At 32.8% G+C, this 18,701-nt stretch overlaps 1 protein-coding gene across 1 annotated transcript in view; it reads left to right on the top strand.

The window, feature by feature from the left end:
• Nucleotides 1-16,646: 16,646 nt before the first annotated feature.
• The window catches only part of LOC150098903 (serine hydroxymethyltransferase, mitochondrial-like), a 206,980-nt gene continuing 204,925 nt past the window's right edge, over nucleotides 16,647-18,701 (top strand). Inside the window, exon 1 of the mRNA XM_090405829.1 lies at nucleotides 16,647-17,029. Within this exon, the coding sequence (XP_090261955.1) occupies nucleotides 16,976-17,029 (54 nt within the window). The 5' untranslated portion in view covers nucleotides 16,647-16,975. The remainder of the gene's footprint in view (nucleotides 17,030-18,701) is intronic.

The raw sequence follows: 18,701 nt of genomic DNA, 5'->3' as shown, positions 1-18,701 counted from the left end.
ATATATAGGAATATAGTAATAATAATAATAATAATTATAATTATTTTTTTTATATTATTAGATTTTATTTTATTGTGTGTTTTATTGATATTTAATTATGTATTTTATTTATATTTTTATTTTTATGGTGAATTTTAATTTATATTTATATTTTACATTCCTTTTTTATTTTTATTTTTTTATTTTATTTATATTTATTTTCAGTTTAGTTTTATTTAAACGGCATGAAGCTAGGCCTTTTTCAATGTCTTTTTCCGTGGTAGTTGAACGTTAACGCAGGAAAGTATAATTTTGCCTTCTAAAATCTGGGATTTTAATCTTCCAACCTAAAAAAATTGAGTAGAAACAGCAGTGTGGTGTTAAATAATATTGTAATAATAATAATAATTAATAATAATACACCCCCCACCTCTAGTCCTTCTTCCTACCCTCCATTGGTTACTTATAAATTTATAAAAAATATACGAATGAATTTTATAGCATAATAATAATATATAGAAAATTTAACTAATATTTCAGAATATTAATATTTTGATATTTACCTATTATTGGTAAGAAAACCGAAATATTACTTTTAAAATAAAATTGGTCGATAAAAAGGAATTGGAGCCTATAAGCGTTCTAACTCCACTACACTGTGTCGAACTCATTATTTCACTAATACTAGTTAGGTAAAGCAACACGACATGGCGACAATTGTTCACTGTACACCAGATTGTTCTGTAGAAATGACCTCAGCCACCAGCTATAATTAAGGATAGAGTTTGACTACCTACCGATTTCCAAAAGTTTTTGTCAAAACAGATTTCATATGCTCTCTTTGGAGAATTTAGACGTTACAGGATTTGATTTATTATATTTTTTAATTTTATTATTTCATGTTTTCTATTAGGTAAGCTTTAATATATACAACCGACAGAAATTTGAACTCGTGTTATTGTTCCTGACATTATAGAAAACAGAATACTAAACACTGTTCCTGTGTCAACAAATAGATATAGATGAATCAATTAGCATTAACTAGTTACTTTAAGGTTTTTAAAAGAAAAATGTTCTTATACTTTGAGATAAGTAATTTGCATTACGTACATATTTATTTTTCAAAAATGAAGTCTTCTTTGATACACAAAAACTGTTGGTGCAGTAAAACTTAGTCAAAATTTAAAATATCGTTAACATATTAATTGCATAATTAATCTTTCTTCCATGAATTTTCATTTTCCTTTTTATAAAGTAAACACCAGTTTATAATGGCGGTTTTAGAGGCCATTTCAGACACATCACGCGATCTCCAGATAATAGAAGAAAAAGTTTTATTTTGTAGTTTGTTATTCTGTTCAAATGATGTTAATAAATTCTTTCGCAGCTGAAATTGTTGTACTTGACAAACAAAACAGCACTCACTATATGATTTTTTTTTTTTGATTTTTGAAAAAAATAATTCAATTAAAATTTTCAGTTACAGAAAATATGTTAAGAATAAGTTAATTTTCTAAGTCACGTTATTTGAAACACTTCTGTAAAATGGCGACAAAAGTGTGTGTGTGTGTGTGTGTGTGTGTGTGTGTGTGTGTGTGTGTGTGTGTGTGTGTGTGTGTGTGTGTGTGTGTGGTGTCAGTCGATTATGTTGCTGCCCTTATTTAAAAACTCATTCAATTGCAGGTTTTCATGAATTCATAATAAACGTATGGAAAATTATTATAGGGGTCGCTAAAACTCAAGTGTGGATCTATTTCGGGTTTCCTGAATAGTGTTTTTAAATCCAAATGTCAAAATATGCAAAACTCATCTTCTTACGACTTAAGCCTAACTTTTCCTTATCTTGGAGCTTGGGATCCTTATAGCACATTCACTAAGTAATCTCAAAGATTTGATATATATATCCTAAGGGCTGGCGTTGTAATAATCTCTACCAATTCAAAGAGCTTTCTTTCATTCTTTTTTACTTTAAAGTGTTGTTATCCAGTGGTGAGCTATAAGGGACTCGCGAGAGCCCTTTGTTAAATTTTTCTCAAATTTGCGAGCCCCTTGTTCTTCTTGTTTACTTTTTTGTTTTTTCAAAAAAAAATTTTTTTTTGAAACATATTAAGCGTCAAATTCATACGGTAACCTAACAAAAATGAGTCTATTGGGCAGTGTATACATTATTTGGAATTATTGTTTCAACTCCTCTAGAACGAATGCGCCCAAGTTTGAAAATAAAATAAGCGCATGCTCTAACTTTATCCTTGTCCCTTCTGGTAACCAATCGCATAGTAAAATCAGTAGCCAATCAAATGTTTTATAAAAGATTATAAAAGATTTCATTCTTATTATATTTTAATAGTTAAAAAATGTTTTTCCTTATGTAAGATAAATTAACACAGTTGATTGTGCAAATGTTTCATGTTTAGATCATATCATGAAATATTTGTTTGAAAATGATAGCCGTTAGAGGTTGATTGGCCTCTCATACTTTTTGATTGGAATTTGTACACAAGCTGTATTAATAAAAAATTTTGTATGAAATACGTTTTTTTTTTTTTTTTTTCTCGACGATGCGAGCCCTTTGTTAAAATTTGATACAACCATAGCTCACTATGGTTGTATCCTATATCTAAAAAAATAATAATAAATTGTTATGTAATTTATTATTTATTATTTTATTATTATTATTTAATAAAATCGCTTTAAATAAATAACAAAAATATACGTTATTGTTGTCATTTTTTCTTTTGTTTAATAAGTCAATCGGTGACATCATATGAACACATTTATCGTATGGATCTTCATACGTTTTTTTTTTTTTTTTTTTTTTGTTGTTGTTACAGAGAGACGATTTTTTAGAGAAGATAAAAAAATAATCATCAAAGAAACACTTGGAAAGAGAGGGCGCTGTCTCAAAAATGGTTAGAAATTGCAAAGTTAAAGAACTCTATTCGAAATTCTGCGCTTTAATATTTTAAAACGAAATTTAATTAAACATTTTCAGAAATAGAAATAAACTTCAACAAATAGTGAATTTTTCTAAAATTCACTCTCACTTTTAACACATAAAGAATTTGAAAGAAATATATCGGAATAAACGAACTATACTATATAATGATATTCGATATTTGATATTCGAGGTGATGGTTAATTCCATATTAACCACTCAAGGTCTTGTAGTATTTTATCTCTAAAATATCAGCATGATTAAATACACCATAGCTTTAAGTGCTGGTATAATTAGGAGAAACAAAATATGTTAATAGATCTAATTTCAATGCAAAATGAATCTTTCTCCTACAAGATTCACTGATTATTTATCACTGGATTCATAGGATTGCTTCCTGTTCAGTTCTTGCAAAGAGCAATCTACTACAATGTTCCATTTCATTTCCAAAATGCTCTATAGAATGTTCGGGTCGACATTCTGTGCAGTCAAAGCAGCTTCTCGTTAAATTCAATCAGTTGTTGGTGCAGCCAATTTTAAATATAAAACTTTATGATCTATAGAACTAGTACTATACACCATGACAATGATAAAGAACACGACAATTAGTGGTCTTATTTGAAATATTTACCATAAAGGTTTATTAATTGTTTATTTGTTTGTTTAAAAAGAGTAATTTCTAGAAGATACTCTAAAATATTTAAAAATATTTTAATTTTAAAATATTTTTAAAATTAAAAATATGTATATTGTTAAGAGTAGATGAACTTTTAAAAAGATTGCTTATTGCAAGGTGTTAAAATAAAAATTACTTCTGATATTGCTTGAAATAAAATGAATAAAAATGATTTCTTTAAATTTAGAAGTGTCAGTTCTTTAATTACTACACAAATGAATCTTTAATTTAAAAATGAAAGTAAGTTAGTAACTTCATCTTGTTTAGATGAAATAGAGGCACATTATATCTGCACGGAATTCATGATTATTTCAATATAGCTCTTGACTTATTATTCGCCCATCACAAATTTTACTGACGAATGCGAGTACAGTGAAATAATCAAACTTTAACAAATGTACACAAGTACTATTTAAATATATGGAATCAGTTTTATCTTACATTCATCTCTAAGAATGTGTTGTTATTGTATGTACCTTTTATATTCATCCGAATCTTGATTCGTCCTTGCAATACTTGCTATCTTCTATCTGAATACGCTACTACTATTAAAGGAATATGAACTGATTTTTTTTAAAAGCAAGACCTGGGTTGCAGTTTCTATTAAGATAGAAATTTTTCCAGGGGCGAATGCTGGTCTTGAAATTCACGCTTGCTCTTGTTATCATTCAGGGACTGAGAGGTGTGACTGAAGTTTGATTAGCGGATTTTGATTAATGAATTACTGACCATTTAAAACCATATATTTAGAAATGTATATACATTTAATCATACTAATACAACATTTATTTTACAAACGATATTCTATCTTTTCAATTTAGCTACTTGAATACAAATTCTACCCTACGGTTCTTCTTTATGAACTGATCAATAACATTGTCATAAACAGCTGGTTGTAACTTAATTTTTCCAAGCAACACGCACACTTGTAAAGGCTGGCTGAAGCTCACTGGCTTGAGCTACGCTGACTGCGTATGACCTGTGCTTAAGTACTACGTGAAGGGAGCGGAAATGGCTATGCGCGCGCATGAAATCACAGTGCTGATGCGAGGACCTGGAAGCTCCCACAACCGAGCAAGCCAAGGTAGCTTTGACCAGACGAGCAAGCATCGGCCTTCGATACACAACGCAAAGCTCAATTATTGCTGCGCAAGCTTAAGACGTCTTCTGTCTACAAAAATAAAAGCCTAAATGGAATGCTTATAAATGCATGCATTTATTAAAAAATAAATATTACTTCTTTCTCAATTAATGAGCTTGCGCATGGAGAATTCGTCCCTAAATTTTTCTATGCCTTTTTTAAGCGGTATTGAGTTAAACACTTTCTTTAAACTAGCTTGGATTAGTTTCATGAAAATTCCTTGTCATCATATGTTCTCTGTGCACACATGCATCTACTTTACACCTAACAGAAAGCTACGAAAGGACAATATTACATCCAAATGATTTTAATATCAGAAGTATTTCTTAGCCATGCAGTACCAAATCTTACTTCTTTTCCCTTCCTTCTCTACTGCGAGTTCTGTGATACATCTTTTACAAATGTATTTTTCCCCCCTCACTTCTCAGTAGAAAATTAGCTTAAAAATTCCTCTCTACTCGATTTATAAGATTCGTTTCAGCTGGTTTTCATTTTGTTGAGAGAAGTTTAGTAAATGAAATTAATCGGAAGCTACTTTTTAGAAATACTAGAAACACCATTACTAAAAAATATCCCAACAACTTATAAACGATAACAAGTCTTTGCTACTATCATTATTAATATTACCGAAGAAGGGCAAATTATAAAAAACCAAAGAAGGGCAATTTGTAATAAAGATTCTGTTTTAGTCACGTAGAAAGGATGTTTGCTTCCGTAGCACTAGATAGCTCAAAGAAAGACCATTATAAGTTTATTTGAAGTCGTCGACTAGAGGGCATTTTTTTTTTTTTGTCCGTTCTTCTACCAGTATCTCAGTTGTTAGTCGAATTTTGACATAAAGTCTTTTCTCCCGGAAACTTGAGTTTTTAATCACGCAGTTTATAATTAAAAAAGTAAAATAAAATAAATACATTTTAAAAAAGTCGACCGAAGAATTCAGTATTTGAGACATAACATATATCGATTAGATATATCATGTCTAGAGTTTAGGGCCACGAGACGGCGATTCGTGTCTGGCATAATCTCTCCACTGAATAAGCCTTGATCACACACACACACACACACACACACTAGATCAAGAACAAAAAAAAATTAAGCCAAGTATCAGAAGTAGACTCCGGCTGAAAATAAACGCCATCTCTCGAGGTTTAACCACGCAACCAATGGGACATGGAAAAATAAGACTATCTACAGATATTTCATATTCTGGAATTGCCATTATACTATACATTTGTTATCCACGCCTTCAACAGACTGTCAATCACTTACTGTATGACTGTCAGCTATTAGATTCCACCCCTAATGCAACACATCACTTCAAGAGACGAGTGGCCAGTGTCATAGCAGAGAGTTATCCAAAAGTATTACTCAGAATTATTTAGTTTTACCAATAGTATCAACTTTCAATAGTTGCAGTGTAATATAAACTATTCGTGAGGCTTGGATTATATAGTCTAAATATATGTAGATATAAACATATAAATGTAAATATGAATTATACCGCGAATATAAATGTGGGTATACGTACATATAGATGTACATATGAATATTGATACGAAAATGTAAACATCAATTTAATATAAATGTTAGGCAGTTATTTAGAAGCTATACTACGTAATGTATGCATTGTATGTAATGGAGCATGTAGGAAATAAATTACTTCCTGATAATGTTACTATCGTGAGGAAAATACAACACACACACGCACGCACGCGCACACGCACGCACACACACACACACACACACACACACACACACACACACACACACACACACACACACACACACACACACACACACACACACACACACACACACACACACACACACACACACACACACACACACACACACACACATTGATTAAGAAATATGGAATTAGAGGAATTATACTCCGAATTTAGATATTTTCTTTTTTATTCAGGTGTTTCAATTGTGTCTCAAATGAAAGCACATTTCAGGATTGATGCTAACCATCATGCATTTTTTTTTTAATGATAATCCCACCTACCAAATTCGAGACACCCATAGGGCATTATTGTCACAGCTGAAAGGGTTAGATTATTTGGAAACAATGCTCTAACAGTTGCCCGAAAAGGTATCAAAGATGATGATGTTTTCTAACCCCTTTTGACCTGCAGGTAGGCTAAGAGGCTTACATTGTGATATGAGTTTATTTATTTATTTATTTTTTTATCCCAATAACAAAGAATTCAAATATCCATAAACTTTTAAAGTGGAAATGTTATAGATTCGGCCAACCAGGTCGTAAGTGGACCTTCTATAAGCGATATTAACAAAGCGAAAATTCATAAATAATGAAAAATTTGCTTTCATTATATCCAAAAGCACCTGTGTTGTCTTGTGTAAAGAGCTTCCTTTCATTAAATTACTCACAAAAAGAAAGTTAAAGGTTTGGTTTATTTGCCGACTAGAGGAACTTTTAATAAGCTTTTCTTTGACTGGTTCCCGAGTTAGAATCTTTAGCATAGATAAGTAAGGTTACCTCCTGGAAACTGGGATATTTAACTCTGAAGTTAAAAAATCAACCCTAGAACTCGCACTATTTCGGACAACAGTATCAGTTTTAGAATTTAAGACCACAAGATGGTAGAACGTCTGCTGTAATCTTTGCCCTGAAATCTTGAATCATTGACAGCCTCAAACTAAACAATCAACAACTACTGCTCACCAATCTCAAAATTAGTTAGGACAGGACTAAAGGGAACTCCCTTCCTTTTGGAATAAAATGGTGTTAGATATTTTATTTATTTAATTTGGATATATCACTTTAATATGATAACTAATTCTTGTTTTTTAATAATGGTCAAATTCGGTTTTTGATTTCTATCCAAGTGATGGTTGACAGTTAGAAAAAAATATAATAAAATGGATAATAATGGTCAGTGGTTAAATTCTAAACGAATAACTTCTGGGGGGCCCTATACAAAATAACCAATTGTATTTACCTTTGAATACTATCCGGCAAAGCTCCAAACCTACCCGTCCCTTTCTCATGCGTTCGTAATCAGAAGGTTGTTGATATTGACTTTATATATATATATATATATATATATATATATATATATATATATATATATATATATATATATATATATATATATATATATATATATATATATATATATATATATATATATATATATATATATATATATATATGTGTGTGTGTGTGTTACCGCTAAAGTGCACAAATCAATTATTCTGCAGATTATCTAGGTATTGTGCAGATTAACTACGGTGATCCGTTAATGTGCGGAAAATTGTTTCATTTCTCAAATTACCTAGGTAATCTGCACATTACCTACTAGGCACGCGTTAAAGTGAAAATAAGATTTTTGATGGAACAACAGCAACGTTTCTGTATGTTTAAATTAAGATAATGTTATTTATTTATTTTTTGATATCTAAAGAATCAAGTTAATACAATCAAACAATCAACAAATTAGTTGATAGAATCAATCATCAATCAATTAATATAATACAAGGAATCAAACGGTTTAAAATATTATTACAATTAAGAAAAAAAACATATGATAAAATTATGTTTACTTATTAAAAAACCAAACTAAAAGTGGAGGGAGGGAGAGAGGGGAAGGAGTAGGGAAAGGAAATGAGAGAAACAAACTTTTGAACTTTAACGATACGGAAGCCGTTAATGTGCACATTACCTAGGTAAAATGCGTAAAACTCTTGATTCCGCACGTTAACGGAGCAAATCAGTTAATCTGCAGATTAGCTAGGTAATGTGCACATTAACGGTTTTCGCACTTTAGCGGTAACATATATATATATACACACACATTCAAAACTGTAAACAGTTGTTGTATAATAATACAATAATGTAGGAATAATTATCGTAAAGGAAGAAAAGTCACAAAACAGAAAAATGTTCCTACAAAATAACCAATTGTATTTACCTTTGAATGCGATCCACCGGTAGAGGGACCAGCAAATCTTTCCTTTCCTTCAGCGTATTAATATTATCGCATTGCAACTGATGGGAATTCTGTGTTTTGGGGATTCGTTACAGACCTCTTTCTCTTCAGAAACTACACACAAACTGTCATTACAAACCCGTTTTGTATTATCACTGTCATCCGAGATATTTTTCCATTTAAAGAAGGTATACCAATGTAATTATTATATATGGTATTTATCCATAGTTAAATACCATATTTACTCGCATATAACTCGCACCCTTGATTTTACTTTTCGAAAAAAGAAATTAAAAAGTTTCGCATATACCTCGCACATGAAAAAAATGCTTAAATACGTTCACGTTGGGCGATAGTAACTCTCTTGCAGCGGTAAATAAACAACATGCTCTCCCCAACAACCACTATACTGTTGGAGGAGGGCAATTGCACGAGGCAAGAAAAACAAGTACTTTTATAATGTCAGTAAATAAGGTATGAGCAGTCTGTGTAATATATTTCTCAACAAATAGTGCAATTAGAGACAACTGGGATAAAAAAGACACTTAATTAATGAATCCATCATAAAGAAACTATTATAGACTCAAGCAAAACCATATGTTGCACTGGCCAACAGTATCTAACTAAAAACCATTGTTATTAAAACGTGTTAAAACTAAGAAATATATATATAGTGAATGTTGTAATGACAGTTTCTCATATGAAATTAGGTTGAAGAGGGTTATCGTTTCAACTAAATTGTGGCTATGCTTTTATCTTTCGGTCGCACGATCTTTTGTTAATACTGCACCAATCATATACTCGTCTTAATAACCTGCCATTGCTATCTGTTTCGCGTTAGGCTTAGTTCGTAAAGGGAGCAAAGTCACAAAACAGAAAAATATTCCTGGTCCAGTGCATAAAAAAGTTCCGGAGACGAGCCCCGGCTGAATTTAAACATTGATAATGGTAAATATGTCTGAAAATACATATTTACAAAGCGAAAATTCATAATAATGAAAAATTTGCTTTCATTATATCCAAAAGCACCTGTGTTGTCTTGTGTAAAGAGCTTCCTTTCATTAAATTACTCACAAAAAGAAAGTTAAAGGTTTGGTTTATTTGCCGACTAGAGGAACTTTTAATAAGCTTTTCTTTGACTGGTTCCCGAGTTAGAATCTTTAGCATGGATAAGTAAGGTTACCTCCTGTAAACTAATATTATCATTAGTATACTTTTACGACTCTATAAAAGCAGCTATAAAAGGCTGCTGCGAAATTCTTGCGTCTATGTTAAATAAATTATCATTTATTCAACATAGGCACATTGCCACTTTGGCAATGTTTTTTCACTCGCCAACCTTTCCATATGCTCGAAGACTTCGTCATTTGGAGGCAATAGAATTTATCTTCTGCAACACTGTTTTTCATCTTTCACGCGAACTCTCTTGAGAATATACAGTATCAGCTGTTGTAAATAGACTAAGATGATTGTTCAAAGGCATGACATGGACTCATGACTGATAATCAGGAACTTGATGTGATACAGTCATAACCTATAGAAGTTCCTATGTTAAAATAGAAACCTGATGTGATTAATCTTCTCGTTTTAACAACTGCTATTGTAGGTATTGTTAAAATATATGATAAAATCATATCGTATTTTGTAAAGAGATATCTGTTGGAATACTTCATTTTAGACCTTGCATAATTTCTGTATTTCATACATCACATGTAAAGCATCTTTCTGATATTTGTAATGGAGTCAGTTTTGAATTGATATATTCAACAATCTTCGTCATGTCCGATTACATATCGTTTCTAGGTATTCAAACTTCACTCACATCGAACATAAAACAAGATTACGTAAACGATTATTTTACCTCTGCACAGAATTCCATAAGAAAATATTGGCGTTTCTTGTGAGAGAGATTTCATGTCTTGGGCCTATCAACTTTACTGGAATAAATGGCATGCCTGTTCCTATCTTGGAATATAACACCTGATTATCAGTTTTGAAAGTTATTTTTATTTTTTAAAAAAAGGCAGTAAAATTATGAGCAATGATATACTTGGCGTTATCTGCTAACTATTCCTCTATCATTAAAAGAACGGTCTCCATCCCTATTCCAAAATAAACAAAAATAAACAAAAAAAAAGAGAGTTACTTACACGTTTTCGTTTATGCCATAAATATATAGAAGATCCTCAAACACACCTTGAAACGTTCCCAATACCTTACTGTCTTCACCATCAACCATAAGAAAGGCACACCACATGTGCATTCCATCTCTTCCCCGCCACCACCTCTGAAAGAACTGTAAGCTCTTCAGCAAAATTCTTTTGCGTATTGATGCCCTTGCCAATCTGGCTACGACAGCTTTCTTATTGGCTGATGCATTAGACCCGAATATTTAAGAGGTATGCATCTTCATCTTTCCGTTCCTCTGATCTATATGCTCAAACAAGAATACAAATCGAACCAGACACCAAAAAAAAAAAAAAAGAAAGAAAAGAAAAAAGGATACCAACACTGAAAGACATTCAACACCACTTTTCTAGGACATATTCCAGATCGAATTCAACAAAATCATCCATCAGCATTAACATATATGATATAAACTGCTCTGAAACTCTTGAAGTCTGTGTTCAATAATTTTTCTGTGTGGAATTTAATGATATTTGATATTTCTTTTAATATAAATTTCACTGACCATAATGTATTAGCGTTGTGGGAAGGCTGAAAGTCAGTCTCTTGGACATCTATCCATGACAGGCTAAGAGTAAAGGGAAAGGCTGCCCCAGTTTCCAAAAAGTAAATGATAAAACCGTCTCACCAACTTTTGGAAACTGGGGCAGCCTTTCCCTTTACTCTTAGCCTCTTTCCCTCTACTCTTAACATTCACAAAGACACCCAACACAGAGTGAAATTTAACAACCTTTTCGTCGAAGGGGGGGGGGGTATTCTGACTATTTAAGCAATTAGGCTGGCTTTTAAGACCAAAATGATGCTACAAATTTTAATGCAGATTATAATAACCAAATTTCGTTAATTTACGTAACCATATAAAGAACTCTTAATATTAATATCACCAGAAAACATTTTGACAATAAAAATGATCCTACTCGATTCAAGTCTTGTTTGTCCATTCTATTGACAAACAAGCCTTATATATGTGTGCCCTTCCCAAATGTAATGAAATTCAATCCATCCAGAGTGAACTTATTATAATATATAATTTTGATATTATACTCCTTTGTACTTGCAAATGGTCTGAAAAAAAATCCACTAACTCCATTTATTCTATTATAGGGACTAGGCGAAGCCGTATTAGTCCTATCTATCTTCTGGAGACTGAGGAGGCAGTTCAGTCTGTACCGGTAGCAAATCAGAGATAGCTGGAAAAAGACTACTAATTATAAACAGCATCTGATGAAGAGATGGCTGACAAGTGCCGCCATCTCACAGTCCTTAATCCTAACACTATACTTTAATTGTCTGAAATAGTGGGGGTTCTACGGTCAATTTTTTTTTTGAGTTTATGGAAAGAAAAACCTGCGTTTCCTGGAGAAAAATCCTGCTTGCCCGTACTAGAGATCAACTAACTCGGAGACCGGTCGAAGAGTAAAGGTTTAAAAAATGTTCCTCTAGTCGGCGACTAGAATTGAACTCAAGTCTCTTTCTTCGGGCGGCTAAGCAGTGTAGAAGGCAAACGCCACTTTCACTGAGTAAACAGGCTCTAATGGTTTGATTGAAACAAAATTGGAAAGAACAACTTGCACATGGAAAGATGGATGGATAAAATGAATCTAATAGGTGCTTACTAATTTTGCAAATACATCTAAAAACTAAATAAATATAATGGTAATTTTTTCTTACACATGATTTAACATCGAATTATGACCATTTCATCATCTATAGAATAACCATTCTGTCACAGTATGAAGGCACAAAGTAGAGTGTACTTTAAGCATGGCATAGTGGCAGGATATATGGTTGGATGAAGGACAGTGATAAAGTTCCGGTCATGGGGAAAAAGATAACGATATCATGAAGCCAAAGGGAGCATCGCAGTCGATTGTTGATTAGCCATATCAGAACAGAGACATTTTTTGATTGTCCACTTCTCCTAAAAAAACAAACAAGACCAAGTCCACGAAACTGTAAAGGAGCATGAAAATTACAAGATCATGACATGTAAACAGAGTAACACTTCATAGATAATCGACAGACAGGTGCGGGATGTAGTCCTAAAAGAAATAGAGCCAGGGAAACCTTGGAAAACAAAAATACAGAGCACAATTTGTGGCATTATTATTATTATTATTATTATTATTATTATTATTATTATTATTATTATTGCGACGGCCATATGGCAGAGAGATTGCCTTGTTTTCTGAAACGAAAATGACAAGAGCGGCAAGCTGCTATTTTTTGATCGAAAGCTGGAAATGCATTATAAGTCTCATTATTATAATTTTTATAATTTATTATTAAAAATTTTGATGGTTTTAAAAAAGTACCAGGGCGTCGCTCTGGCCCAACTATACCCTTGGACAGGTGACTTCATGACAGTTGGAATCGCAATATCAAGAGCATTACGAGATCAATGTTCAGATGAGGGATCTTTACATCCTTATGGATGTAAAGCCCCCCCCCCTTGGAAAAAATAAAATATTTCACGGTCCCCATCGAAAACAATCGCAATACAGCAATATATTATTATAATATTTATTGTATTTATATTCGGTACAAAACATACCCACAGCGAATATTGCAAAAATCAAATGGAAATATTATATTTTTAGCATCTTACATACACATTTGACATGGCACACTTAGTCTTAAAACATTCTAAATTTGTTTTCATTATTTCACGGCTCCCTCAACAAAACTAACGGGCTCGTAGTTTGGGAAGCGCTGCTCTAGAACATTCATCTGGAATGTGGATCATGCACATACGAGTGTGGTATGAAAAGTTCTAGGGCTAACAATGAAAAAACGAATTTATAATTTCAAAATTATTTTTATTTTTGAACATAATCCCCATCAAGACTAATACATTTATTCCAGCGATGCTACAGCGCCATTATCACTTCCTTGTAGTGGTTCTCAGTAAGATCTCTAAAATACTCCTCTATACCTGCAATTACCTCTTGATTTGAAGAAAAACGCGGACCAGCGGGGAAGAGTTTTAGTTTTGGGAAGCGATAGAAGTCAAAGGGTGACAAATATGGAGAATAGGGTGGATGTTCCAAAAATTCATACTGCAGATCCCTTAATTTTTCCATTGCCAAAACACCTTTGAAGGCAGGTGCATTGTCCTGATGAAAAATGATTTTTTTCTTCTGAAAACCAGGTTCTTTTCTCACGAATTTTTTCGTCTAATCTGGTTAAAAGATCGGAATAATATTCACCGGTTATTGTTTTACCGTTTTCAAGATAATTAATAAACAAAATGCCTTTAGCATCACAAAACACCGATGCCATGACCTTTCCTGCTGATGGAACCGACTTTGTTTTCTTCGGCGCTGAACAACTGGTTTCTGTCCACTGTTTTGACTGCTGTTCGGATTATGGTGTGTAATGGCGAATCCAAGTCTCAACCATAGTAATAAATCGACGCAAAAATCAGTTTTATTCTTGTTGAAACGCTCCAAGCACTGTTCAGAGATTTTCATGCGAGTGCGTTTTTGATCTGCTGTGAGCAAGCGTGGCATCCATCTTGCACAAAGCTTTTTTTTTTTGCAATTCTTCATGCAAAATATATCATACATGTTCTTTTGAATTGCGTATAGCCTCAGCAATTTCACGCACTTTGAGGCGCCGGTCATCCGATACCATATCGTGCACCTGATCAATGATTTCTGGTGTTGTTACACTTTTTGGATGTCCTTCATCACATGGATCATCTTCAAGGCTGATACAGCCATGCTTAAACTCAGCAGCCCATTTCTTAATTGTCGAAAACGAAGGAGAATAGAAGAGTGCCATCTTCTATGAACTTCGAATGAATTTCTTTTGGGGTTAGTCTTCTTTTACAAAGAATTTTATAACAGCACGATACTCAATTTTATCCATTTCAAGGGATACAATCAACACTTTTGCTTCAGACAGCTGTATAAAACAAACTACTTAATAGAATAACTTGCAATTTCACATCGATGCTTATGACAAATGTACTAACTTAGAAAAAAAAAACTTGCCGAAGTTGGCATTTATGATCGAGACCGAGAACTTTTCAGACCACACTCGTATTTGCTTTAACCATCATTTCAAACAATTCGCAATCAGGTCTGTACTTACAGTTTTCCCGAAGCGCTAGAGTGTTTCGGGAAAACTGTAAGTATAGTTTCGGTCCCTCCCTCTTTGGGGGCCTTAAATTGGCCATATTTTCGCACCTCCAGCTAGATCTTCGTGCGTCTGTGCCCTGCTCACAGTCCAAACTTTCCGGGTCACCCAGTGATAAACTGTTTCAACAGCTCCTTTTTATTCAGTTTGATTTTACATTTGTAGAGAGGTATCGTAAAAGCAAAGAAGGAACAGTTAAAGTGTTCTCTAATCAATTATTATTTTAAATTACTTGTAAATTATTGAATTCTACATTTCAACATATGTTCATTATCAACGACAATATGAGCAATAAGACTTCTTTTGTGAGCATGTGTTTTCTCGCCATGAATGCTATTCTCCATAGACCATAGTCTGTCCATTGTGAGTATGAAAAGATGATAATGATTGATCACAAAGCGCCTTATTAAACTGTTAATTTTCCAGTTTTATTTTAGATAAAAGTAGGAAAATAACAATAAGTAGGAATAATTTATTACATTGTAATGTAACTGCATTGCAGCGCTTCCTTATTATTATAGGAATCCTATGGAGAGGGGAAAACATGATTTAGAGAACATGTGACAAATAGTGTTGCTCAAATGTTACTCTAACAAATTTGTTCATTACTGTCATATATTTGTACGTTTTGTCTTTTTGCATTACGCAAACGTACACAAAGCAATCTAGGTTACAAATAAAAGAATATCAAGAAATGTATAGGATATCTTTTACTTTATACTTCAAAATGCTATTATCATTACGATTACATAGGCTCATTACATAAAATTCAAGTATAACTACTTCGAATAACTGATCATGGAAATACCATGAATATTGTTTGTACATAATGTAGAAAGGTGTTGTTTATAAGGGAGACTGGGACTTACTACTTGAAGAGATGTGCTTGATTTTTTCGCTACATCACTTGGGGAAAATGTCTAAATATAGACGGAAACCATTGAGCGAAATTAGTGATAGTATTAGGCCAGCTATTTCTATTGGCTACCGGTGGTGATCGAACTTCCCCCCCTCAATCTCTAAAAGTTAGATAGATAGAGCTAAAACGGCCTGCAGTTTTAAGGATAGAAATGAAAGGTGTTAGCGGATTTTTATTTTATTCGATTTATCCGTCGATTAAATTCGAGTTCAAATCTAATCGACAACTAAAGAAACTATCTTTTGATTAACAAGTCTCAGATGGGAGCGCCAAGTTTTTTTTTTTTTTTTTTCCCATCCGGTCCGGTGGAACAAACATTCTTGCTTGAGATCACGAACATTTACAGCACACATAATGCATACACAATGTCACCAAAAAACATCACTGCCACCTACCATGAAGTTGCACAAGCAAACGGATCAAAATATTACTAATAAAAATTACTAGAGTGAGCGAAAAATGGACACGGTAAAAATGAACCGTAATCGTATATCGGCCATATTTAAATTCACATCAAGTAAGTGTCCTTGCAGAAACTAATCACATTGGTAAGAGTCACTGACAGTATCATGGTAATTTGCAAAGCGATCAACATGGCTCAACTTTGTTTACTGATATAACACAACTGATGAAGCAGGGAGTATATTATACGACAAGCATATGTCAAAAATCCACGTCAGTTGCTTTTACATAAAAAGTAGTTTAAATGACACCCGTCACAGGGATGCAGTCCCTTGTCTTTCCGTACCTGGCGATAACCATGTCTACATATTTTAAACGTTTCATCTGTTTTGCTTCATGATTAATTTAATTTGGATAACAGTTTTTAATCTTTCCAGTAGATGGCTCTTTGTTCGAAATAGGTGAACAAACATGAGGTTAATGTCTATCTGAATTCCCTTGGAAAAAAAAAAAAAAATAGTGGGGGGGAAATATCATGCCGGTTTAATCGCCTGCTATAATCGAGGCCTCATGTTGAGGTCAGGGTTATCGGAGATACACGTTGCGTGTTTCGTTGAGATCAAAGATTTTCACAATGGCTCACATCAGAAATGTTTGTCGTACAGCATCGTATATAGTTTCAAAAAGAGTAAGTTTATTTCTGTGAAGCTTATTTGTTATTATTGTTTTAAGTACGCTTCTCCTAATTCTTGAGGTAGATCTTGCATATTATTATTTCGTGACACCTGCAAGGAGTCTAAGAATCATCGAGTGTTAGTAAAAAAACCAATTGAAAAAAAATTGATAAACTATACGGAGGACAGTTTATTAAATTGTAATATCAAGTAGATCGTGCTCATAAAATCTTAACACGGTACAAAAAATAAATTAAAAAATGAATAAAAATAAAAGGGGAAGAGACCATTTTAATTAATGCTATTGCACTCTTTTTGGAGATTTTCTTGATCCATTATCCAAATTAAAATAAAAATTATTTAAATTTATTTACATTTTTGTAACCTCGTTAATTACTGATATTAACGTGCTTGACATTTAAAATCAAAAAGGTAAATGTTAATTCTGTTCTCAATAATTTTTAAAATGAAGGTACTGCATTTCTAGTCCTAAATTGTTATATATGTATGTTTGCTACTTTTTAATATCAGAAAGTATAATCTTCCCATTTTCCATCTCCTCCTAAAGTGTGACACTTAAGGATGATTTTTAAAAAAGACCCTTCATACCAGCAGAAATACACAATACGTATTCATTAGACATCAAATTCTGAAGTTTTCAGAAACTTTGAAAGGAAAGTTGAAAGTCTGATATACAATGGAAATCATAATCAAATATAAGGTATTTCTTAATGCTCTTTTGTTTTTTTTAATGAAATAAACCTGTTTTTACATGAATCTCTCTTTCTTTTCCCTGGCAGGCTGCAAGCATATCATACATTAGTGTCTCAGGTGGGCTTAAGATTAGGTAATCCAGAAACATACTATGGAGATCGAACATGGACATTTTCAAGCCTTTGATCAAAGATTAGATGCTATAAATATTAGTTTTGAGGAGGATTAAGAGTATAAACAGATGGCATCAGTGGCAAAGTCTTATTGAAAATATTAGAAAAGAATGACATTATTAGAATTTAAGAATGCATGAGTAGAACTAAGTGGTATTGTCACTTAAACTGTCACTTGCAAAACGTATTTTATACCAGGATGGTAGGGAAAAGAAACATGAAAATCAAGATCCAGAAGATTGATGCATATAGTAGCAAAAGACAAATGTCAGGTCTGACAATATTAGACCTGATAAATATGTATTCATTTGGAAGAAAATTATTAATAAGAATGGTTATACTTAATTATTTAGTGCTGTCATAGTATTGTTTGCTCTTTGATGGTGCATTTGCTGTCTGGTTGGCTGAGTGGTTAGCCTTTCTGCTCAGTTATAGGCTGTAAGTTTGAATCCCATTGTGGGCAAAGATGTTTTGTCACTGTCTTTTAATAGTGGATGCATTTTTCATTGCTGATGTGGGACTGCCACTCTGCTTATTGGTGGTCTGAAGTGGCTTAAATTTTCATGTTGGTCTTTAGAACATTATTTTTGGATTATCTGATACTTAGCTCATTCATGGTACTTATATATTAGTTTGTTGTGGGTGGGATTAACATAAAAAATTAGTGGAGGATGTTAATATATGCAGCTGACTGGGAATATCAGATAAGGGTTGCCAAATTTCAAGTTTTGCAATTTGGACAAAGGAAATGGATTTCATTTCATAAGATTGGTGAAACTGTACTTGAGCAGGTAGAGAA

Source organism: Typopeltis vanoorti, chromosome 15 (genome assembly GCF_054136105.1).
Source record: "Typopeltis vanoorti isolate ZY-2024b chromosome 15, IOZ_Tvanoo_1.0, whole genome shotgun sequence".
Lineage (NCBI taxonomy): Eukaryota > Metazoa > Arthropoda > Arachnida > Uropygi > Thelyphonidae > Typopeltis > Typopeltis vanoorti.
Note: the sequence above shows the minus strand (reverse complement) of the source record. Positions and strands in the feature narration are given on the sequence as shown.